General features: G+C 43.5%; 1 protein-coding gene across 2 annotated transcripts in view; it reads left to right on the top strand.

Annotated features, from left to right (window-relative positions):
- PIEZO1 (piezo type mechanosensitive ion channel component 1 (Er blood group)) overlaps positions 1-21,557 on the top strand; it is a 177,483-nt gene extending 155,926 nt beyond the window's left edge. For both annotated transcript variants that reach the window (XM_067471064.1, XM_067471063.1), the window contains 9 exons: positions 1,641-1,799; positions 3,887-4,034; positions 4,410-4,598; positions 7,395-7,487; positions 11,589-11,761; positions 14,721-14,843; positions 16,839-16,918; positions 18,302-18,497; positions 20,600-21,557. In XM_067471064.1, the coding sequence (XP_067327165.1) occupies positions 1,641-1,799; positions 3,887-4,034; positions 4,410-4,598; positions 7,395-7,487; positions 11,589-11,761; positions 14,721-14,843; positions 16,839-16,918; positions 18,302-18,497; positions 20,600-20,849 (1,411 nt within the window). In that variant the 3' untranslated portion in view covers positions 20,850-21,557. The remainder of the gene's footprint in view (positions 1-1,640; positions 1,800-3,886; positions 4,035-4,409; positions 4,599-7,394; positions 7,488-11,588; positions 11,762-14,720; positions 14,844-16,838; positions 16,919-18,301; positions 18,498-20,599) is intronic.
- Positions 21,558-22,703: the final 1,146 nt, after the last annotated feature.

Raw genomic sequence — 22,703 nt, 5'->3', positions numbered from 1 at the left:
TGGGCCAGAACCGTTTAGGGCTTTAAAGCCAGCAATATGTTTGGGACTCCATCACACCATTCCATCTTGAACATTTCAAAAGTTGAAAGAGAACCCCCAAAGGCCAATGAATCCAACCCCCTTCTGGCAGCCAGGAAGACACAATCCAAGCCCTCCTGACAGATGGCCATCCAGCCATCCCAAAAGATGGGGACTACATCACAGCCATTCCAGCCCGAAGTTCTGCACCTAGAAAATTCCTAGAACCATATGGAAACTCCATTGCCAGTCATTCGATCTTGAATGTTTCCATTTTGAAAATTCATAGAATCATAGAGTTGGGTGAGACCCCCCAAAGGCTATCCAGTGCAAACCCCTTCTGTTAGGCAAAATGACACAATCAAAACCCTCCCAACAGATGGCCATCCAGTCTCTGTTAAAAAAGACTCCATCGCAAACATTCCACTTTTTAACAGTTCATACTAATATTTAGGTGGAATCCTTTTTCCTCCAGTTTGAATGCATGATTCTACTGTATTCTAGTCTCTGGAGTAGCAGAAAACAAGCATGTCTCCTCTCGAATATGACCGCCTTTCAAATATTTAAACCTGGTTTTTGTGTCCTTTTCTTGGAATCTCCTCTTCTCAAAGCTAAATATCCATAGCTCCCAAAGTCACTCCTCAGAGGCCTTGGCTTCCAGACCAGTCAGAAGGGGCCCCCAAAGGTCACATAGTCCAATCCCATGGCATTACAGGGAGAAACAACTAAAACACACCATTGTCCCTCTGGATATATGAAGATGGCCATAGTACCCCCCTCTTCATCTATCAGAAATATTAATAAATTAGCTAGGTATTTTTAATTACAAAAATGTGAGTCAAGCACTGAAAGGGTTAAATGGATGCAATGACTCAGCAAAAACTGTAGTTCAATATAAGCAGGTGTGCCTGTAGCTTAGTACGCCTCAGTGTTAGCTGTCCTCAGTATGAAGAGGTTTCAGTCTGAGAGAGACCTCAGTGTGAGAGGCCTCAGTATGAGAGGGCTCCAGTGTTAGAGAGGCCTCAGTGAGAGAAAGGCTTCAGTCTGAGAGAGGCCTCAGTCTGAGGTAAAACTCAGTGTTAGCAGGCCTCAGTGTGTGAGAGGTCTAGTGTGAGAAGCCTCAGTGTGAGAGAAGCCAGCCTTCTGTGTATGTTCAGTGTGAGAAGAGGCAATGTGAGAGCGAAGCTGTTTATCTGCATGAGAAAGAAGACCAGTGTGGAAGTAAAGAAGGAAGTGTAAAGAACTTTATTTTTGTTACGGAAACCTTGTTCTTGTAGATAGTGCAGCCATATTATTTTGCTCCTGTGGAAGAGATAGCATTGATCTCTGTGTTTTTGTTCTTTTTTTCACTTTCGGCCACTGGCGCTGGGTCACGCTGCTAATAATAATTTACACTGCTGAACATTTATGTGGAGGGTCTTTTGTTAATAAGCCCACTCACCCAACATCATCTTCCCCTCTCAAGGCAACAAACTTAGCAGTTCTTTTTGGAGTCCTTGGTTTCTAATCTGATTGTTTTTCAGTAGTATCAGCCCCGATGCAAATCTCCTCTTGTGTGTGTGTTGGTGTCGTCTCAAATGCAGTCTACAGCGCCCACCTCTATTCTTCATTTCTCTTTCCAGAATGTTTAACATGAATACCGTGGCCCAGCTGTGGTACTTTGTGAAGTGCATCTACTTTGCCTTGTCGGCCTATCAGATCCGCTGCGGCTACCCCACGCGCATCCTGGGCAACTTCCTCACCAAGAAGTACAACCACCTCAACCTCTTCCTCTTCCAAGGGTAAGGACGGGTAACGTGATACTGCTGTGGCCAAGGCAGCGGAACCTTAAGGGGAAGCATCTGCAACAACAGCAACAACTATACTACTACTACTAATAATAAGAGCAACCAACAACAACAACAACACGGGCAACCTCAGGGGCCACTCAGTCCAACTCTCTCCTGACATACAGTAAAAACAGAAATCATAGCAGCCCCCAACAGATAGCCATCTAACCTTTGAAATAATAGCAGCAGCAGTAGTAATATTACTACTACTACTACTACTACTAATAGTAATAGCAACAATAATAGTAATTTTGTTATGCTATGTTTTATTGAGGCCTTGGCCTGTGTAAGCCGCATCGAGTGCTTCGGGAGATGCTAGCAGGGTACAAATAATAATAATAATAATAATAATAATAATAATAATAATAATAATAATAGGAGCAACCATGGGGCCATCCAATCCAACCCCCTTTATTCTGCCATGCAGTAAAAGCACAAATCAAAGCACCCCTAACAGATGACCATTGAGCTTTTGAAATAACAACAATAACAATAATAATAGAGCAACCCTGTGCCCACGTAGTCCAACGTGTTTCTGCCATGCAGTAAAAGCACAAAGTACCCACAATAGATGACAATCCAGCCTTTCTAATAATAATAATAATAATAATAATAATAATAATAATAATAGGAGAAACCCAGAGGCCACCCACTCCAAGCCCCTTCTGCCTTCATGCAGGAAAAGCACAATCAAAGCACCCCCAACAGATGACCATCCAGCTTTTGAAATAACAACAACAACAATAGGAGCAACCCTGTGCCCACCCAGTCCAACTTGTTTCTGCTATTCAGTAAAAGCACAATCAAAGTACCCACAACAGATGACAATCCAGCCTTTCCAATAATAATAATAATAATAATAATAATAATAATAATAATAATAATAATAATAGAAACCCAGGAGCCACCCACTCCAAGCCCCTTCTGCCTTCATGCAAGAAAAGCACAATCAAAGCACCCCCAACAGATGACCATCCAGCTTTTGAAATAACAATAGGAGCAACCCTGTGCCCACGTAGTCCAACGTGTTTCTGCCATTCAGTAAAAGCACAGTCAAAGCACCCCCAACAGATGACAATCCAGCCTTTCCAATAATAATAATAATAATAATAATAATAATAATAGGAGAAACCCAGGGGCCACTCAATCCAACACCCTTCTGCCTTCATGCAAGAAAAGCACAATCAAAGCACACCCAACAGATGGCTATCCAGCCTTTGCAATAATAATAATAATAATAATAATAATAGGAGGAACCCCGGGACCACCCAAGCCAACCCATTCTCCCATGTAGTAAAAGCACAAATCAAAGCACCCCAACAGATGACCATCAAGCTTTTGAAATAACAACAATAATAATAGGAGCAACCCTGTGCCCACCCAGTTCAACTTGTTTCTGCCATGCAGTAAAAGCATAGTCAAAGCACCCACAACAGATGACCATCCAGCCTTTCCCATAGTAGTAGTAGTAGTAGTAGTAGTAGTAGTATTAGTAGTAGTAAATAACAACAACAACAACAATAATAGGAGCAACCCAGTCCAACCCCCTTCTGCCTTCATGCAGGAAAAGCACAGTCAAAGCTTCTCCAACAGATGGCCATCCAGCTTTTGCAATATTAATAGTAATAATAGGAGGAACCCCAGGGGCCACCCAGTCCTTTGTAATAAAAAGAGTAATAATAATAATAACAACAATAACAACAACAACACTTGGAGGTGTCTGATGTGTGATCCAATACAACAGCCAGCATAGTGATCTTGTTTGTTGTTTACTAATCTTGTTGTGCATCTAATAATAATAATAATAATAATAATAATAATAATAATAGGAGCCACCACTAAGGGATCCATGGAGCACAGTTTGAAAACTACTGCTGTCGAGTTAATGCAGCATGAATTCTCCAGTGTGGATGCGCCCTATGAAAGGAGAAAACTAGAATGGAAGGAGGCAAGGGAATGAGAAGATGAGCAACTCAAAACTTGGAACTTGAGCTTCAGCACCTGACTGACTCTTCTCTCGCGCTCTTCCTCCCCCATAGTTTCCGCTTGGTGCCTTTCCTGGTGGAGCTGCGGGCCGTCATGGACTGGGTCTGGACTGACACCACTTTGTCCCTCTCGAACTGGATGTGCGTGGAAGACATCTACGCCAATATCTTCATCATCAAGTGCAGCCGCGAGACAGAGAAGGTTGGGATGCCAGAACAGAAGAGAATGAGAAGAAAGCAAGTGGTGGGATGGAGAGGAGGGATGACCACAGTGCAGTTTGGCCACTGTCATGGCTCAATGCTATGGAATCCTAGGAGTTGTATTTTTGGTGAGGCACCTCCACTCTTTGGCAGGGAAGCCTTGTAAAGCTACAACTTCCAAAAGTCTGTGGCATTGAGCCCTGGCAGAATGGAGTCAAATTGCATTCATTCTACAGTGTAGGTGCATTCAAGGAAACCACAAGTTTGCAAGACATGAACTGGGCTGTTGAGAAACCGGGAGGTCTCAACTAGTTAGTTGGGACTAACAGGTAAGGCAGTTAAGTCCTTGGTTTGAATTGCCTTGGTTTCTCGGCAGAAATATCCGCAGCCAAAGGGCCAGAAGAAGAAGAAGATCGTCAAGTACGGCATGGGAGGCCTCATCATCCTCTTCCTCATCTGCATCATCTGGTTCCCGCTCCTCTTCATGTCGCTGGTGCGCTCCGTGGTTGGTGTGGTCAACCACCCCATTGACGTCACCATCACTCTCAAACTGGGGGGCTACGAGGTAAGAATGGGTTGAAAATTGGGGTTTTCAGAACTTTCAGGGCTTCAGGTTGCTGTATGTTTTCCAGGCTGCCTTGCCATGTTCCAGAAGCATTCTCTCCTGATGTTTCACCCACATCTATGGCAGGCAACCTCAGAGGTTGTGAGGTCTGTTGGAAACTAGGCAAGGGAGGTTTATATATCTGTGGAAGAATGTCCAGGATGGGAGAATAATAATAATAATAATAATAATAATAATAATAATAATAATAATAATAATGTTGCAGTTGACCAGCTTTATTGAATAGCCTTGTAGCTTCAAAGCCTGACTGATTTCTGCCTTTATTTATTTATTTATTTATTTATTTATTTGAATCCTTTATATTCCGCCTTTCTCACCCCACGGGGGACTCAGGGCAGAGCACAACATATATGCAGCAAACATTCAATGCCGGGACATAAAACCATTAATATATACAAACATTGAAAATACTTATATCCACTTTAAAATCAGTTGCTTAAAAACCATCTCGGGGCGCCATGCTATTATTTTGATTTGATAATAGACCAAGAGTTATTTGGCTACAGCCTTTTGGACTGAGTTGGATGTTGTTTTTAATGTGATGAATTGTTTTATATGTATTTTAGAACTTATTTATTGTATGTTGTTTTATGACATTATTAATTGTATTAGCATTCTGAGTCCCTCCACGGAGGTAGAGAAGAACGGGATACAAAAGTTCCAAATGAATAAATAAATAAATATTATTGCCTCATTGCACTGCCCCAAAAGCTTGGTCCCACAGCCAGGTCTTGTTGGGAGGTGTTAGCTGGCCCTGATTGATTCTTGTCCAGAATCACTTTGTTTTTCAGGGTTTCTTTTTATAAACTTGCAAGACTTCTATTGAGAGCAATAGGGGCTCCCTGGTGGCGCAGCGGGTTAAACCGCTGACTGCAGAACTTGTTTGACCAAAAGGTCAGTGGTTTGAATCTGGGGATCGGGGTGAGCTCCCTCTGTTAGCCTCAGCTTCTGCCAACCTAGCAGTTCGAAAACATGCAAATGTGAGCAGATCAATACGTACCACTTTAGCGGGAAGGTAATGGTGCTCCATGCAATCATGCTGGCCACATGTCCTTGGAGGCATCTACGGACAACACCGGCTCTTCGGCTTAGAAATTGAGATGAGTACCACCCCAAAGAGTTGGACACAACTAGACTTAATGTCAAGGAGAAACATTTATTTATTTACTGTATTTATATACCACTCTTCTCACCCCTTGGGGGCGGGGGGGGGGGGTGACTCAAAAGCTGTTTACTTTATCTTTACCTTATTGAGAGCAATGCAACAGCGCACCCTGTTGACGCTTGGAGGAATGACAAGATAATGCATTTCATTTTGCACTTTTATTGTTGGTGTAAAATCAGAAGTAAAAGATTCAGCTGTAGTTTGATATGTTTTAATGAGAGTGAACAACTCCATTTTGATAATATCAGATGTTTCCCCATGGCCTGTACTGTTTGTTGAACTCTTTATCATGTATAGGTTACTGTGAGTTTTTTGTTCTGTATGGCTGTTTCAGTAGCATTCTCTCCTGATGTTTTGTCTGCATCTGTGGCTAATGGCATCCTGAGAGGTCTGTTGGCAGTGAGGCAAGTGGTGTGGGTGTGTATTATATATTTATATATACACCTGTGGAATACCCAGGGTGGGAGGAAGAAGTCTGTTACAAGCACATGTGAATGTTGCAATTAACAAGCTTAAATAGTATTAAATATAATGAAGTTTGCAAAGTCAATCAGTGAGGGTATTTGCATAGTGGTGGCCTTGCCTCTGTTGCTTGTTAACACCTCCCAAACAAAGGATGCCTTCAGGCAACAGAGGGCAGGCTACCTCTATGCAGATACCCTCGCTGATTGACTTTGCACCTTCATGGCTACTCAATGCTAATCATGCTTGCTAATTGCAACATTCACACTTGCTTTAAACAAACAACAAACACCCTACATATCATTACACAGGCGTGTGTGTGTGTGTATATATATATATACATACATACATACAATTGCTCCACTTGCCTTACTCACTACCTTTATGCAAATACCCTCACTGATTGACTTTGCAGATTCATGGCTGCTCAGTGCTAATCATGCTTGCTAATTGTAACATTCACACTTGCTTTAAACAGACAAGGGTTCTTTCTTCCACCCTGGACATTATATTTGTGTGTGTGTGTGTGTGTGTGTGTGTATGCAAACACATATATACACATAAAATAAAAAAATAAAAATACACGAACGCATTTGCAAATGCGTTCGTGTTTTTTTATTTTATTATTTTTTGGCTTTTTGTTGGTATTGTGTTCAAATTTGGTGTCAATTCATCCAGTGGTTTTTGAGTTATGTTAAGACCACAAACAAACATTACTTTTTTATTTATATAGATACACACACACACACCCCACTTGCCTCACTGTGAACAGAATCTCTTGAGGATGCTTGCCACAGATGCAAGTGAAATGTCAGGAGAGAATGCTACTGGAACATGGCCACACAGACCAGAAAACTCACAATAACCGGCCATGAAAACCTTCAACAACACATCTGTCATTTATATTTTGCTAGAAATGTTGTAAGTGTAATAGCATGTGCCTGAGACTACCAGCCAAAAGTTATGGATACATACAGTGTCATATCCCAAGAGCATCCTTGTAAACAACAGACTGCAAAAGGATATGTTGCCAACTTCTTTCTCTGAGCTTCAATGGTGCTCCCAGATCATCATCATTAAGCTCTCCTGCATCCTATCCTTTCCTTCAGCCCCTGTTTACCATGAGTGCCCAGCAGCAGTCGATTGTACCCTTCACCCCAAAGGACTACGAGGCTTTGACTGACAAGTTTGTGCGGCAGCCGGTGAGTAGGATGAGGAAGCGGAGCAAAGCAGCTGCATGGCCTTCCTATGGGCAGCAGGAATGCACACCGAGAGGCATGAGATCTCTTCCTCCTTGGTGGTGCGGCGTTTGGACCAAAGTGGCATTTAGTGGCTCCCACGTTGGGTTTTTATGCAAGACTACTAGCCGTCCCCTGCCACGCGTTGCTGTGGCCCACATGGGAGGTTTGGCCCAATGCTCTGTGATTGTAGGTGAACTATAAATCCCAGCAACCACAACTCCAAGTTTCTATTTTCCCCAAACTCTACCAGTGTTCACATTTGGGCATATTGAGTATTCGTGTAGAGTTTGGTCCAGATCCAACATTGTTTGAGTCCACAGTGATCTCTGGATGTAGGTGAACTACAACTCCAAAACCAAAGGACTCTGCCCACCAAACCCTTCCAGTATTTTCTGTTGGTCATGGGAGAACTGTGTGCCAAGTTAGGTTCAATTCCATCGTTGTTGGGGTTCAGAATGTTCTTTGATTTTAGGTGAACTATAAATCCCAGCAACTCCCAAATGTCAAGGTCTATTTTCCCCAAACTCCACCATTGTTTACATTTGGGTCATTTATTTATTTACTTATTTACTTACTTACTTACTTACAGTATTAATATTCTGCCCTTCTCACCCCACAGGGGACTCGGGGCAGATTACAATGTACATATACATTTTATTTATTTATCGTGTCATCAGCAACCATTGTATTACAATTCTAACAGAGCAAAACAAACACAGAGATTAAAAAGAAAAGGAAAAAGAAGAAAGAAAGAGAAAAAAAAAAACCATACAGATTTTGCAAATTTGGTATTTGGTTAAATGTCCTTTGACCAGTATCTGGCCACTTGGAGTGCCTCTGGGGTTGCCGCAAGGAGGTCCTCCATCGTGCATGTGGCAGGGCTCAGGTTGCATTGCCGCAGGTGGTCAGTGGTTTGTTCTTCTCCGCACTCGCATGCCGAGGATTCCACCCTGTAGCCCCATTTCTTAAGATTGGCTCTGCATCTCGTGGTGCCAGAGCGCAATCTGTTCAGCGCCTTCCAAGTCGCCCAGTCTTCTGAGTGCCCAGGGGGGAGTCTCTCATCTGGTATCACCCATGAATTGAGGTGCTGGGTTTGGGCCTGCCACTTTTGGACTCTCGCTTGCTGGGGTGTTCCAGCGAGTGTCTCTGTAGATCTAAGAAAACTATGTCTTGATTTAAGTCGTTGACGTGCCGGCTGATACCCAAACAGGGGATGAGCTGGAGATGTCTCTGCCTTGGTCCTTTCACTATTGGCTGCTACTTCCCGGCGGATGTCAGGTGGTGCAATACCGGCTAAGCAGTGTAATTTCTCCAGTGGTGTGGGTCGCAGACACCCTGTGATAATGCGGCATGTCTCATTAAGAGCCACATCTACTGTTTTAGTGTGGTGAGATGTGTTCCACACTGGGCATGCATACTCAGCAGCAGAGTAGCATAGCGCAAGGGCAGATGTCTTCACTGTGTCTGGTTGTGATCCCCAGGTTGTGCCAGTCAGCTTTCGTATGATGTTGTTTCTAGCGCCCACTTTTTGTTTGATGTTCAGGCAGTGCTTCTTGTAGGTCAGAGCACGGTCCAAAGTGACTCCCAGGTATTTGGGTGTGCTGCAATGCTCCAGTGGGATTCCTTCCCAGGTAATCTTCAGAGCTCGGGATGCTTGTCTGTTCTTAAGGTGAAAGGCGCATGTCTGTGTTTTAGATGGATTAGGGATCAGATGGTTTTCCCTGTAATAGGCAGTAAGAGCGCCTAGAGCTTCGGAGAGCTTCTGTTCTACCATCTCAAAGCTCCCTGCTTGAGCAGTAATGGCACGATCATCAGCATAGATGAAACTCTCTGTCCCTTCTGGCAGTGGCTGGTCATTTGTGTAGATGTTGAACATGGATGGAGCAAGCACGCTCCCCTGAGGCAGGCCATTCTTCTGTTTCCGCCATCTGCTTCTCTGGCCCTGGAACTCAACAAAAAAGCTCCTGTTTTGTAGCAGGTTTCCTATGAGGCGGGTGAGGTGGTAGTCCTTTGTGATATTATACATTTTTCTCAGGAGGAGGCGGTGGTTCACAGTATCATAGGCTGCTGACAAGTCTATGAAGACAGCTCCTGTGATCTGCTGCCTTTCAAAGCCATCTTCTATGTGCTGAGTCAGGTTCAGCACTTGCGATGTGCAGCTTTTGCCTTTTCTGAAGCCAGCTTGCTGTGGGATCAAACAGGGGTCTATATTTTCCATAATTCTATGCAAAATAAGTCTCTCCAGAACTTTGTAGAGGTGGCACAACAGGGAGATTGGTCTGTAGCTTTTTGGGTCATTACGGTCTTTGCCTGGCTTCAAGATGGCGATGACTCTTGCTTTCCTCCAGATTTTGGGGATCTGACAGGATGCAGTGCAGTTGTTCATCAGCTCCAGCAGCCAGTGCCTTGCTTTTGGACCAAAGTTCTTGATTTGTTCCATCCGTAGATCATCCAAGCCAGCTGCTTTGCCATTCTTACATTTGTTGAGAGCCATGTCCAATTCAGTAGATGTAAAAGGTTCATGGAGGTTATTGTTCTCAATCTCTATTGTTCTCAATCTCAATCTCATATACATGGCAAACATTCAATGCCATAGACACACAACATATATAGACAGACACAGAGGCTATTTAACATTCCAGCTTTTTCATGAGGGTATTCTGGCCACCAAGGGGAGCTGTCCCTTCATCAACCATTTTTGACACTGACGAAGTACTTCCTCATTCTTTGCATGCTTGCTGGAGATGTTTATGGCCTCGTAAATTAGTTAAATTTGCCTCCCCGCATAAGCGGTACATTTCCTACTTAACAGATGCAACTGTCTTTCAGGCTGCAAAGGTTGACAGCAAGTTACATAAATTTGGTCAGAAGCTCACTCCGACCCAGGCTGGCTTTGAACTCATGGCCTTTCGGTGATCTTAATGCAGCTGACTCCCAGCCAGCTGCACCACAGTCCCGGCCATATTGAGTATTCATGCCAATGTATTGTCGAAGGCTTTCATAGCCAGAATCACTAGGTTGTTTAGGTTTTTTCGGGCTATATAGCCATGTTCTAGAGGCATTCTCTCCTGATGTTTCGCCTGCATCTATGGCAAGCATCCTCAGAGGTAGTGAGGTCTGTTGGAACTATTCATGCCAAGTTTGGTCCAAATCTATCATTGTTTGAGTCCACAGTGCTCTCTGGATGTAGGTGAACCACAACTCCAAAACTCAAGGTCAATGTCCACCAAACTCTCCCAGTACTTTCTGTTAGTGATGGAAGCCCTGTGTGCCAAGTTTGGTTCAACCCCATCATTGGTGGAATTCAGAATGCTCTTTGATTGTAGGTGAACTATAAACCCCAGCAACTACAACTCCCAAATGACGAAATCAACCCCCCCCCCCCCCCCAAGCCCACCAGTATTCAAATTTGGGTATATGGGTATTTATGCCAAATGTGGTCCAGTGAATGAAAATACATCGTGCCTGTCAGATATTTACATTATGATTCATAACAGTAGCAAAATGACAGTTATGAAGTAGCAACAAACATAATGTTGTGCTTGGAGGTCACGACAACATGAAGAACTGTATTAAGGGGTCACAGCATTAGGAAGATTTAGCAACACTGCACTGATTTTGGAGAAGGAGCTATTCAAAGATGCTAAATCTGTGGAAGGAAGATGTTTTTTTATGAACTAAGTTCAAAACTTTGGAGATCTCAGCAGTTGAATCATCAGCGCCTTTGAAGTCTATGGAGAAAATCACCCCAACATGGAAAGATGCCCCCCCCCCAAAGAGAACTAACCCATTGTAACCTGTACCCCTGGGTTGAGAAGTTAGATTTGCACCCTCCTTACACGTGAAGGCCCAAAGGACTGATCACTCAAAGGGAACAGGCCTTGTATAAAGTGCCATATGCTCTTGTTTTCTTTCTAAAGTTTGCAACTGATTTTAACTTCATCCATAGTTTAATGACTTTCTTAATCTTGGCATGAAATGAATTTTCAGTGCTCGGTTGTGGGTTGCTTTCAGTCCTGGAAAGGGAGGATACAAACAGACATAACTCTCCTCTTTCCCCAGCTGGCCATGCAATTCATCACCCTCTACGGCTACGAGGACATTGTGACAGCGCGCATTGAGGGCAATTCGGGCTCATTGTGGAGCATCAGTCCTCCCAGCCGGGAGCAGCTGAGGCAGGAGCTGCAGAACGGCTCTTCGGACATTACGCTGCGCTTTACGTGGAATTTCCAAAGGTATATACATAGATCAATAGGTACCACTTCGGCGGGAAGGTAACGGCGCTCCATGCAGTCATGCCTGCCACATGACCTTGGAGGTGTCTACAGACAACGCCGGTTCTTCAGCTTAGACATGGAGATGAGCACCACACCCCAGAGTTGGAAACGACTGGACTTCATGTCAGGGGAAAACCTTTACCTATATACATACATATATACATACACCGGCAGTCCCTGAGTTACAGATGTCTAACTTACAAATTACTCTTAGTTCAGAATGGGTGTGAGACTACAGGAAGTGCGAGAAACTCTCCCTTGGAAGGGAAATTCACTCCTAGAAGAGTTATTATCATGGGGAAAGGGGGGCTCCAGGGAAGCTTTATCACTAATCCTTGTTTCCACAACAAGCCACATTTTCCAAATTCTCACAGGGACAGACAGTGAGGGGAAATCTGCTAAACAGAGGCTCAGATAGCAAAGGAAAACACCACGGGGTGTTAACCTTTTCCCTATGCTATCCATCCATTTATCTGTACTATCTATATCTATCTACATATCTATATCTATATATGGATGTTTGGTAAGTGTTCTTCCAGCCACTCATATATGTATGTATGTATGTGTGTGTATGTGTGTGTGTGTGTGTGTATACATACATATACACATACACTAGGCTTGTTTGTTTAAAAAATGGTTCAAAACTCGTTTTGGATGTTCGATTCTAAAGTCAATTCTGATTTTCACAGAAAAAAATATTCAAAACTTTTTGAAACTTCTGAGACTTCTGAATCCTTCCTTAATGGTTGAAAGTGTTATTTCCTGTCTCAATGGGTGGTCTTTATTTTGAAAGTAGTTGTTTTACTCCAGAAGCGGTGGGGGGGGGGGGGGTGAGTGTGCAAAGGGAGGAAATTAATCCTTCTCTGGTTTAAAACGGCTTCCCAGGCTTGAGACAGAAGGGCGGGGGGGGGGGGGGGGGGGGGAGGAAATTCATCCACTATTGTTTAAGTGGCTTCCCAAACTTGGGACAGAAGAGGGGGGAGAGGAAAGGGAGGAAATTCATCCACTCTGGTTTAAAACGGCTTCTCTGGCTTGAGCCGAGGCCAGGAACCAGAAGCGGGGAAAAGCTGAATTATTTACGACTCACTTACTGCTTCATAACAGAAATGACAGAAAAAGCTTCAGAAGGGTAAGGGGGTAAAGAGTTTCTTAAAAACTTCAAAATCGCTTCAAAAAGCAAATCTTTCCAAGTTTATTCCGAATTACGAAAATTCCAATTGAACCCAACCATGGCTAATATACACACACATATACATAGACACACATATATGTGGGTGGCTGCAGGAACACATACAAAATGTACTGGACTTGGCCACGATGGTCCACACTCTTGTTACATCTCAAATAGACTACTGCAGTGCAAGCGCGTAGCCAGGATTTCGTTTCGGGGGGGGGGGGGTAATTTTTTTCAGGGGGGGTTTCGGGGGGGCTGAGTTTCGGGGGGAGGGCTGAATCTGAGTGAAAGAGGGTTTACCCTAGCAAACCTTTTGTTTCATTACCCCAATACCCCCATGCATATGGGATATATTGAGTATGGTGATCAGATCATGATATGAATAAACATAACAGTTTAAATAATGCATCAGTAAGGCCTTTTCGTGAACCACCATGAAAATTTCGGGGGGGGGGGGGCTGAAGCCCCTCAAGCCCCCCCCCCCCCCCCGGCTACATGCCTGCTGCAGTGCACTCTACATGGGGTTGCCTTTGAAGACTGTTCCAAAGCTTCAAGTGGTCCAAAGCCAGCACACAATTCAAAGTGCTGGCTTTAGCCTTTAAAGCCCTAAACAGTTCCAACCCAACTTACCTGTCTGAACGTATCCCTCTCTATAAACCATCATGGAGGTTACGATCTTCTGGGGACACTTTGCTCTCGGTCCTACCTGCTTTGCAAGTGCGGTTGGTGGAGACAAGGGAGTGGTGGCCCCCCATCTGTAGAATTTCTTCCCTAATGAAAGCAGGTCAGCCCCCTCCCTGCTATTCTTTGAAAGAGAACAAAGGCATGGTTATGGGACCAAGCTTTTGATAGTAAAATAACGCAGTACAAGAAATAAATATGGAATATGTGCAATCGTCATTTGGAATGGCCCGGTCTACGAGTTTGGGTCATGTGATTTTAATGTTTTTATGAGGTGGTTTTAATTTTTATGCTTTCAGGTCTAAATGTGGTTTTATCTTAGAGTTAATTGTATTAATGAATTTATGCATATGTTTTGTTTAGATTTATGATTTGTTTGTTATGTATGTGAGGCATTGACTTTTGCCATGATTTGTTGTAAACCGCTTTGAGTCCCGCCGGGGTGAGAAAAGCGGTATATAAATATGGTAAATAAATAAATAATATCTGTTTTGACTTGCATACAAATTCAACTTAAGAACAAACCTACAGAACCCATCTTGTTCGTAACTTGGGGACTGCCTCCCCCCCCCCCTCTCTATATATATATTCGAATTGTGATGGTTTAGGACCATGGTGCTCTTCTGTAACTTATGAACTCCAAATGGCTCAAATCCAGACTATTCCTCTGCGTCATTCTACGGGTTTCGGTTCCCTGACCCTTAATGTTCAGATTGCTCCTTGCCAACCCAAATTCTCATTTCCTCACTACAATGCCTCCTGTGAATCCATCTTGCCAAGAAAATCCAATGATATGGTCTTGGAATCACTTTAATTTGGAAATGACTCTTTACTGACCACCAGGATTTTCGTTTTCCCCACTATGTTGCCTCTTTTGAAAAAAATCCTGCCAAGAAAGCCCCGTGATAGGTTAGTCTTAGGGTCACCTTAATAAGTTGAAGGTATACAACAACACAAAGTTCTGGAGTGCTTGTGAAGGGGGGATATTTCTCTATGTTTTCATGTACAAGAGTTGCAAAAGTGGGGCTTCTCATTCCTCTCGCCTCATCTCTCTCCTTCCAGGGACCTGGGCAAAGGAGGGACGGTGGAGTACACCTCTGAGAAGCACACCATGGATCTGAACCAAAGCAGTGCCGTGCGCAGGAGTCTGGCTGGGCTGCTGGAAGGCACCCACAATGCCTCTGTGTGAGTCTGGCGGGGTTCTGCTCTTCCAAATCGCATAGAGACCCAATGTGATGTGTGATTTGAGCATCTGATTGCAACTCTTGAGACCAGAGTTCAATTCCCTGCTTGGCCATGGAAACCCACTGGGTGACTTTGGGCATGTCACACATTCCTGGCTCCCAGAGACCCCAGAATAGGGTCACCATGTGTCAGAAGTGACTTGCAGGCAACAATAAGAAGTACAGGGTGGCCTGTTGCTCGCTAGTAGAGCATTCAATACCTAGTTTTTAAAAGGTCTATGTTAAATGTTGGGTGAGTGGGCTTATTAACAAAAGACCCCCCGCATAAATGTATAGCAGAATTACTTATTAGCAGCAGTGTGGCCCAGCACCAGTGATAAAAAGGACAAAAACACACAGGCCAATGTTATCTCTTCCTTAGGAGGCTTTTCTTTGTAGTAAAATAATATAGTTGTGCTATTTACAAAAATAAGGTTTCCACAACACAAATAAAGCCGTTTATACTTCCTTCTTTGCTTCCATGCTGGGCTTCTTTGTCATGCAGATAAATGGCTTCGCTCTCACAGAGCCTCTGCTCACACTAAACTTACACAGGAGCTTCACACAGCTTTTTACACACAGCAGCCTTCATACTGGAGCTTTACACATGAGGCCTTCAACCTGGGGCTTCTCTCACTGAAGCCTTCTCACACTGAGGCCTTTCTCCCACTGAGGCCTTCTCCCAAACTGAAGGTTCTTCTCCCACACTGAGGAATCTTCTTTAAAAGACCTACCTGTGCAATTTAGCTTACGGAGAGGATCGGGATCAGTATTCTTTACACACATCCTCGCCTAGACACCTGATTCCCACCTCAGCCTGCTCCTATAATAGGTTTTTAATGTATTGATGTATTGTGTTTCAATTGGTATTTAGCTTACCCTTGGTTTAAGTTCTGTTGTGTATAAGTTATAATTAGTTTATTTTACTTTATGTTTCGTTATGACTGTTGTTTATTTGCTCCTGGTATTGAATGTTTGCCATTTTTGTTATGCTTTGGAAACTACCCTGAGTCCCTCTGGGGAAAGAGGGCGGGTATAAATGAAGTTCTATTTTTCTATTACTATTCTTTCACCAAAGCTTCTCACACTCGCCCTTCTCATAGACTAATCCAACATACCTCCTGCCACACCCAGCATTTTTAACCTGTACCCATCACTGGCCCGGCCCTGGTTTTTATTGCGTAATGATGTAATGTTTTGTTATTGCTTATGTTTTAATTTGCTTTAAATTGTATTGTTATTGTTTTGCTGTTGTTGTGTTGAGGCCTTGGCCTTTGTAAGCCGCATCAAGTCCTGCGGGAGATGCTAGCGGGGTACAAACAATAATAATAATAATAATAATAATAATAATAACAATAATAATGTTTAATAATAATAATAATAATAATAATAATAAATCACACTGTAAGGCCTTCTCACAGACTGAGACCTTTCTCCCACTGAGGTTTACCTCAAACTGGCGACATTCCTAAGCAACAGGCACGCCTGCATATTTGGAACTGCAGCTTTGATGAATCATTGCATCTATTTAACCCTTTCAGCGCTTGACTCATATTTTTGTAATTAAATATACCTATTTAATTTTTAATATTCTTGACATTCAGCTTTGCATGAACCTACAGAAAGCCATTGACATGCAAGGACTGCTTTCATTCAGTCCAACCCCACTGACACATTTCCTAAACTTTTGAATCCCCTCCAATGTTTTTATTCCACTTTTTCTCGAATGAGCTGAAGTTGGCTTTTGTGACTCCTTTCTTCCCTCATTGATCTTCTCAACTATCCTGCAATGCAAAAAGCAACTGACCAGAGGTCACCCAGGGCTCACTGCAGACTTAAAACGGGTTCTCACCAACCCAGTGCTCTGGGTGCATTCTGAGTGTGGAAGTGTGCATAAAGGTGTGTTTGCTCCCAAGCTACATTCTCACCCTTCTTCTCCGATAACTCTTTCTTCTAGGAGGATTCCCCACCTCTTCCCCCCCTACATCCGCGCCCCCAATGGTCCTGAAGCCAATCCGGTTGAGCAGCTGCTACCAGGTAAGGCTTTTGATGGGAATTCAGCTTTCCCAAAGACTTGATTTTCTTCTTCATTTATTCCCCACATGTCTTATTACTTCTCTCCAACAGAAGAGCCAAGTTGCTCGGACTCACTTCTGAAAATTCAGCAGCCCTAATATTGCTGAACTGGCAAATACTAGTCCTATTTTAAAGCTCTTGCTATGTCAGTCGTTCAGAACTTGAGGACCATAGAGAAACACTGAAAAGACTGCCTTGTTGGCTGGTTCCCCATGCTTTTTGGATTGGGACCTCAGCCTCCAACGACAGTTCTCCTTCCTGGATTTATAACATCAGTTTCCGATTCAAAACCAGAGACAGCACTCTTTGCTGAAGTAATAGTGGCCCAAAGGAAAATAATCACAGAGTTTAGATTATTCTGAATATGTAGCTAGTGTTTGAATGTGTAAAGGGCAGAAATAAAATAATTATAATAACTTTATATTATTATAAATATAAAGTTTATAATAATATAAAGTTTATATTATATATAAAATTATTATATTATTGTTGAAGGCTTTCATGGCCGGAATCACTGGGTTGTTGTAGGTTTTTCGGGCTATATGGCCATGTTCTAAAGGCATTTTCTCCTGACGTTTCGCCTGCATCTATGGCAAGCATCCTCAGAGGTAGTGAGGTCTGTTGGAACTAGGAAAAAGGGTGTATATATCTGTGGAATGACCAGGGTGGGACAAAGGAGAACATGGCCATATAGCCCAAAAAACCTACAACAACCCAGTATTATATTATTATTATTTATATAATAATATAATAACTTTATATTATTATAAATATAAAGTTTATAATAATTTCTCCCCGAAGGGGCTAAGGGCGGCTTACATAACACAGAGAAACTATATCCGATCTATAGCTGAACTTTAAAAAGATATGTGCCTACATGGTGAATTAATACAAGATGTTTGTGAGTAAACAAGATGCATCATTTTTCAAATAAGACTTTTTTAAAATGTCTGAGTGCATATTTTAAACTGAGAGGTTTCAAGAGTGTATATCTTTTGGGCACCTGCAAATTCAACTTCAAAGAAACAACCATTCTCTGCTAACCCACTATATTTTTATGCAGTGGCATGTCTTTGGCCCTGCCAATTCAAAGACATGGTTTATTAGTTTAACAACTGAGTTACCTGTGTGCCATTACAATATCACATGTTCAAAGGGTTGACTTCTAACAAGGGCATCCTTTTCTTGATTAGTGTCTTTCAAAAGGTGGTCTTCACATGTTCATGGAGATACACATTTGCCAACCGGATGTGAAAATTTTTTTTACCTTTTGGATAAGGTTGTGGTGCAGTTATTTCCAATAGGCTATGGAATTTCCAATAACTCCTTCCCCTTCTGTGCCAGATGAAGAGGACAGTTATCTAGATGTTGCGGTGCAGTTGAGGCGGCAGCGGATTGGGGCCGGGAACGTCAGCGCCAGTTTTGTCGAATGGTGGGTCATCCAACTGGCCGACTGCCAGCGCGACTGTGACATCCTCCCAATGCTCATCTTCAACGACAAAGTCAGTCCACCGAGCCTGGGCTTCCTGGCAGGATATGGGTGAGCAAGAATCGCTCGGTGGCTTCCCTTCACCTTTCCAGGGATGTGCTGGAGAAACTTGCTAGAGCATTCCTAACAGCTGGTGGGCTGATAGGAATTGTGGGAGTTGAAGTCCAAAACCTGAACACTTGATCTGCTCAAGTAAAGCGATGCCCATTAGCTTCAGTTGGGACCACTCTGGTCACTTTTGACTGCTTTGATAACTCATTTAGGCATCCTGTTAGTGGCACATGCCAGAGTGAACCAACTGTGCATGTATACATTCCTTTTGGCATTGAAGAAACTGGTATTCCCATCTTCCCTCTGCATCAACCATGTAACTGTCCCCACACGAAAGCATTCCTTGGGTGGTGGGCAGTATGGAGGACATTGGCAGGGGTTGGAAGACATGTTCATGGTGCCCACTGTAACCTGAAATGTCCTTGGAGGGAGGGCATTGGTGGCTCTTCAGCACTGGGTTATCGCTCTTTGTGGAGGCAGAAAGCTGGACACCTCCACCACATACGCACATAGATAGATATGGTAATTATTGTATTTCTTACCCACCTCTCTTTGTGGCTCGAGGGCAGTTATAGGATAATTAAAACACAGAGGCATTGTAAAAAAATCTATAAACATACATATTTCTACAAAAGATACGTATTCAACATATTTCTATAAAATACATATTTTAAAGAACAGAGATTAAAGACAAAACAAGGTGTGTGTTCTGATCTGAGCCCTGCAGAAGGCCTCTCCTCACGTAGGCTGAACGGCATTGGACTTTTTGAAGTAATAAGCAATTAGCATGCAGAGCTCATGTTGTCTTAGTTTCTCAACAATGGGATCATTTTCTCCATAGTCTGGCTCTCAGGGTGCTCACCCACATTCAATAAATGGCTGTGCTCTTTCATAGGGATTGCATAATTTATCACTGCATGGGACAAAAATGCCTTGGAACTTCCATATACGGAAACTGGATTCCAAAGGGCATCGCTTGGGGTGGTCAGCCCTGTCCTAGGTGTTTCTACCTTGGAGTAAAGCCCCCCCCCCAACCCCCCTCTTCCTGTTGGGCGAGTGGGCTTATTAACAAAAGACCCTCCTCATAAATGTACAGCAGAGTAACTTATTAACAGCAGCGTGACCCAGCACTAGTAGCCCAAAGTGATAAAAAGAACAAAAACACACAGGGAAATGCTATCTCTTCCATAGGAAGTTTTTCTTTGTAGTAAAATAATATGGTTGCACTACTTACAAAAACAAGGTTTCCATAACACAGAAATAAAACTTGATGCAGGTTTTCAAAGCAATAATAATAATAATAATAATAATAATAATAATAATAACAACACTTCAGTTCTTTATACTTCCTTCTTTGTTTCCATACTGGGCTTTTTCTCATGCAGATAAACAGCTTCACTCTCACAGAGCCTCTTCTCATACCAGGCTTAAACAGGAGCTTCATACAGTAGCTTTACACACAGCAGCCTTCACACTCGAGCTTCTCTCACAAGGTGTACTCAAAGTGCAGCCTTCTAACACTGAGGGCTCTCTCAGGCTGAGGCCTTTCTCCCACTGAGGCCTTTTCACACACTAAGGGATCTCAGAGACTGAGGCCTTTTCATACTGAGGGATTTCTCCCACTGACACCTTCTCACACTGAGGGCTCTCTCAGGCTGAGGCCTTTCTCCCAGTGAGGCCTTCTCACACACTGAGGGCTCTCTCAGACTGAGGCCTTTCTCCCACTGAGACCTTTTCACACACTAAGGGATCTCTCAGACTGAGGCCTTTTCATACTGAGGGATTTCTCCCACTGACACCTTCTCACACTGAGGGCTCTCTCAGGCTGAGGCCTTTCTCCCAGTGAGGCCTTCTCACACACTGAGGGCTCTCTCATACTGAGGCCTTTTCATACTGGGGGATTTCTCCCACTGACACCTTCTCACACTGAGGGCTCTCTCAGACTGAGAGCTACTAAGCTACAGCCACACCTGCTTATATTGAACTACAGTTTTTGCTGAGTCATTGCATCCATTTAACCCTTTCAGAGCTTGACTCACATTCTTGTAAATGAAAACGCCTAGTTAATTTTTTAATATTTTCAACATTTTCTTCTTGTCCAGGATCATGGGCCTTTACGTCTCCATCGTGCTGGTGATCGGGAAGTTCGTGCGGGGCTTCTTCAGCGAGATCTCGCACTCCATCATGTTCGAGGAGCTGCCCTGTGTCGACCGCATCCTCAAGCTGTGCCACGACATCTTCCTGGTCCGTGAGACAGGAGAGCTGGAGCTAGAGGAGGAGCTCTACGCCAAGCTCATCTTCCTCTACCGCTCACCAGAGACCATGATCAAGTGGACAAGGGAGAAGGAATGATGGGGAGGAAACCAAGCTACCCAAAACCTACAAAGGGCGGTGCTAAGAAACCCACCTTCTCCCCTGTTTTCTCAATAAGGACCTGGTGAGATTGCTGAGTCAATCTGTTTAGGATTCTCTCCTAGGAGCTGCTGGACTTCAAACTTTCCCTTGCTTACAATTCAGTGGGGTTTTTGGGGAGGGATCCCTGTAGCCTCACTGCTTTGGCGGAAGGGCAAAGACACTGTCACTTTCTGAAACAAAATTATCCCCTCCTATTTTTAGAGACACAAAAAGGAAGGAAACAGACACTTCCCTCCCTTTCAGTCCAAAGCCCTAGCTTGCTTCCTCCCTAAAGCACAAGAAGAGGGAAGGCTATGGTTTGGAGTTCCTTCCCACAGGACATTGGTTAGAAGCCCCAGTGCCTTTGCACAGCAATAATGAACTTGCGCCCCGATCCCTGATGCAAAGGGCGCAGGATTTCTGTCTCCACACTTCCTGTTCCGATGCTGCCACACCAAAAAGCACTCCCTGCTATACTGTACCTTCCTCCGCTGCCTTGCAATTTGGGTGCCATGGTATAGGCCCCACTCAAGTGCCAAACTGCAGGGCAGGAAAATGGACGGTTGGATTCTATAGACTTTTCTAAAAGAAGTGGTTTTATTTATACAGATCTCTATAATAATAATAATGAAAATGAAAATAAATAAAAAGCTGTGATTACAAATGGTAATGGATCTTTATGCATTAAGACAACAGGTATTAAGAGAAGTATAAAGCAGTGTTTCTCAACTTGGGGGTCATGAGGGGGTTTTAGAGGGGCTGCCAAAGTCGATCAGAAAGGGGCAGCCAAAGTTGATCTGATAGTCTTAGGAATCCCTTTCACATAGTCATTTGGGTTCACAGTGTTCTCCAGATGTAGGTGAACTATATCTCCACTAAATCACTGTCAATTCATCGCAATTTGTCACAAATCACTCCAGTATTTTCTGTTGGTCATTGGGGTTCTGTGTGAGAAGTTTGGCCCAATTCGGTCTATGGTGGGGTTCGGAATACTCTTTGATTGTCAGTGAACTCTAAATCCCAGCAACTACAACTCCCAAATATCAAGGTCTATTTTCCCCAAACTCCACCAGTGCTCATATTTGGGCATATTGGGTATTCGTGCCAAGTCTGGTCCAGATCCATAATTGTTTTGAGTCCACAGTGCTCTCAGGGTGTAGGTGAACTACAACTCCAAAACCCAAGGTCAATGCCCACCAATCCCTTCCAGTATTTTGTTGGTCATGGGAATTCTGAGTGCCAAGTTTGGTTCAATTCCATCAGAATGCTCTTTGATTGTAGGTGAACTTGAAATCCCAGCAACTACAACTCTTAAATGACAAAATCAATCCCTCCCCCCAACCCCACCAGTATTCAAATGTGGTTGTATGGGGTATTTGCGCCAAATTTGGTCCAGTGAATGAAAATAAACCCTGCATGTCAGATATTTACATTATGATACATAACGATCGCAAAATTATAGTTTAACAAATTACTGCAAATTTGTTAAGTTGCAGAACTAAACAAATCAAGGACAAGGACGCTAAATTATTTCCAAGTTCTGACCCCAAAAGAGCTAAGCAAAGGCACTTTGCAAGTTAAATGCTATCGTATACCCGGGACCGAAGACTGGAGACCTCGGTACACTCCTTCTATACCTGGGACGTCGTCCTCTTCCACCGAGTGCGCAGCTTCGGGAGGGACACACATGGGGCGGTGAGGGAGGAAGGGGACACCCACCTAGCCAGCCAGATCAGCCGAATCAACCCTGGCGATCAATGGGGTGACAGATGTCGCAGCCAGATCGCCCTCACATCCAACAAGTTAAATGCA

This window comes from Anolis sagrei, chromosome 8 (genome assembly GCF_037176765.1).
Source record: "Anolis sagrei isolate rAnoSag1 chromosome 8, rAnoSag1.mat, whole genome shotgun sequence".
NCBI classification, from domain to species: Eukaryota; Metazoa; Chordata; class Lepidosauria; order Squamata; family Dactyloidae; genus Anolis; species Anolis sagrei.
The sequence above is the reverse complement of the archived record's forward strand: the minus strand, read 5'-3'. Positions and strand labels throughout refer to the sequence as shown.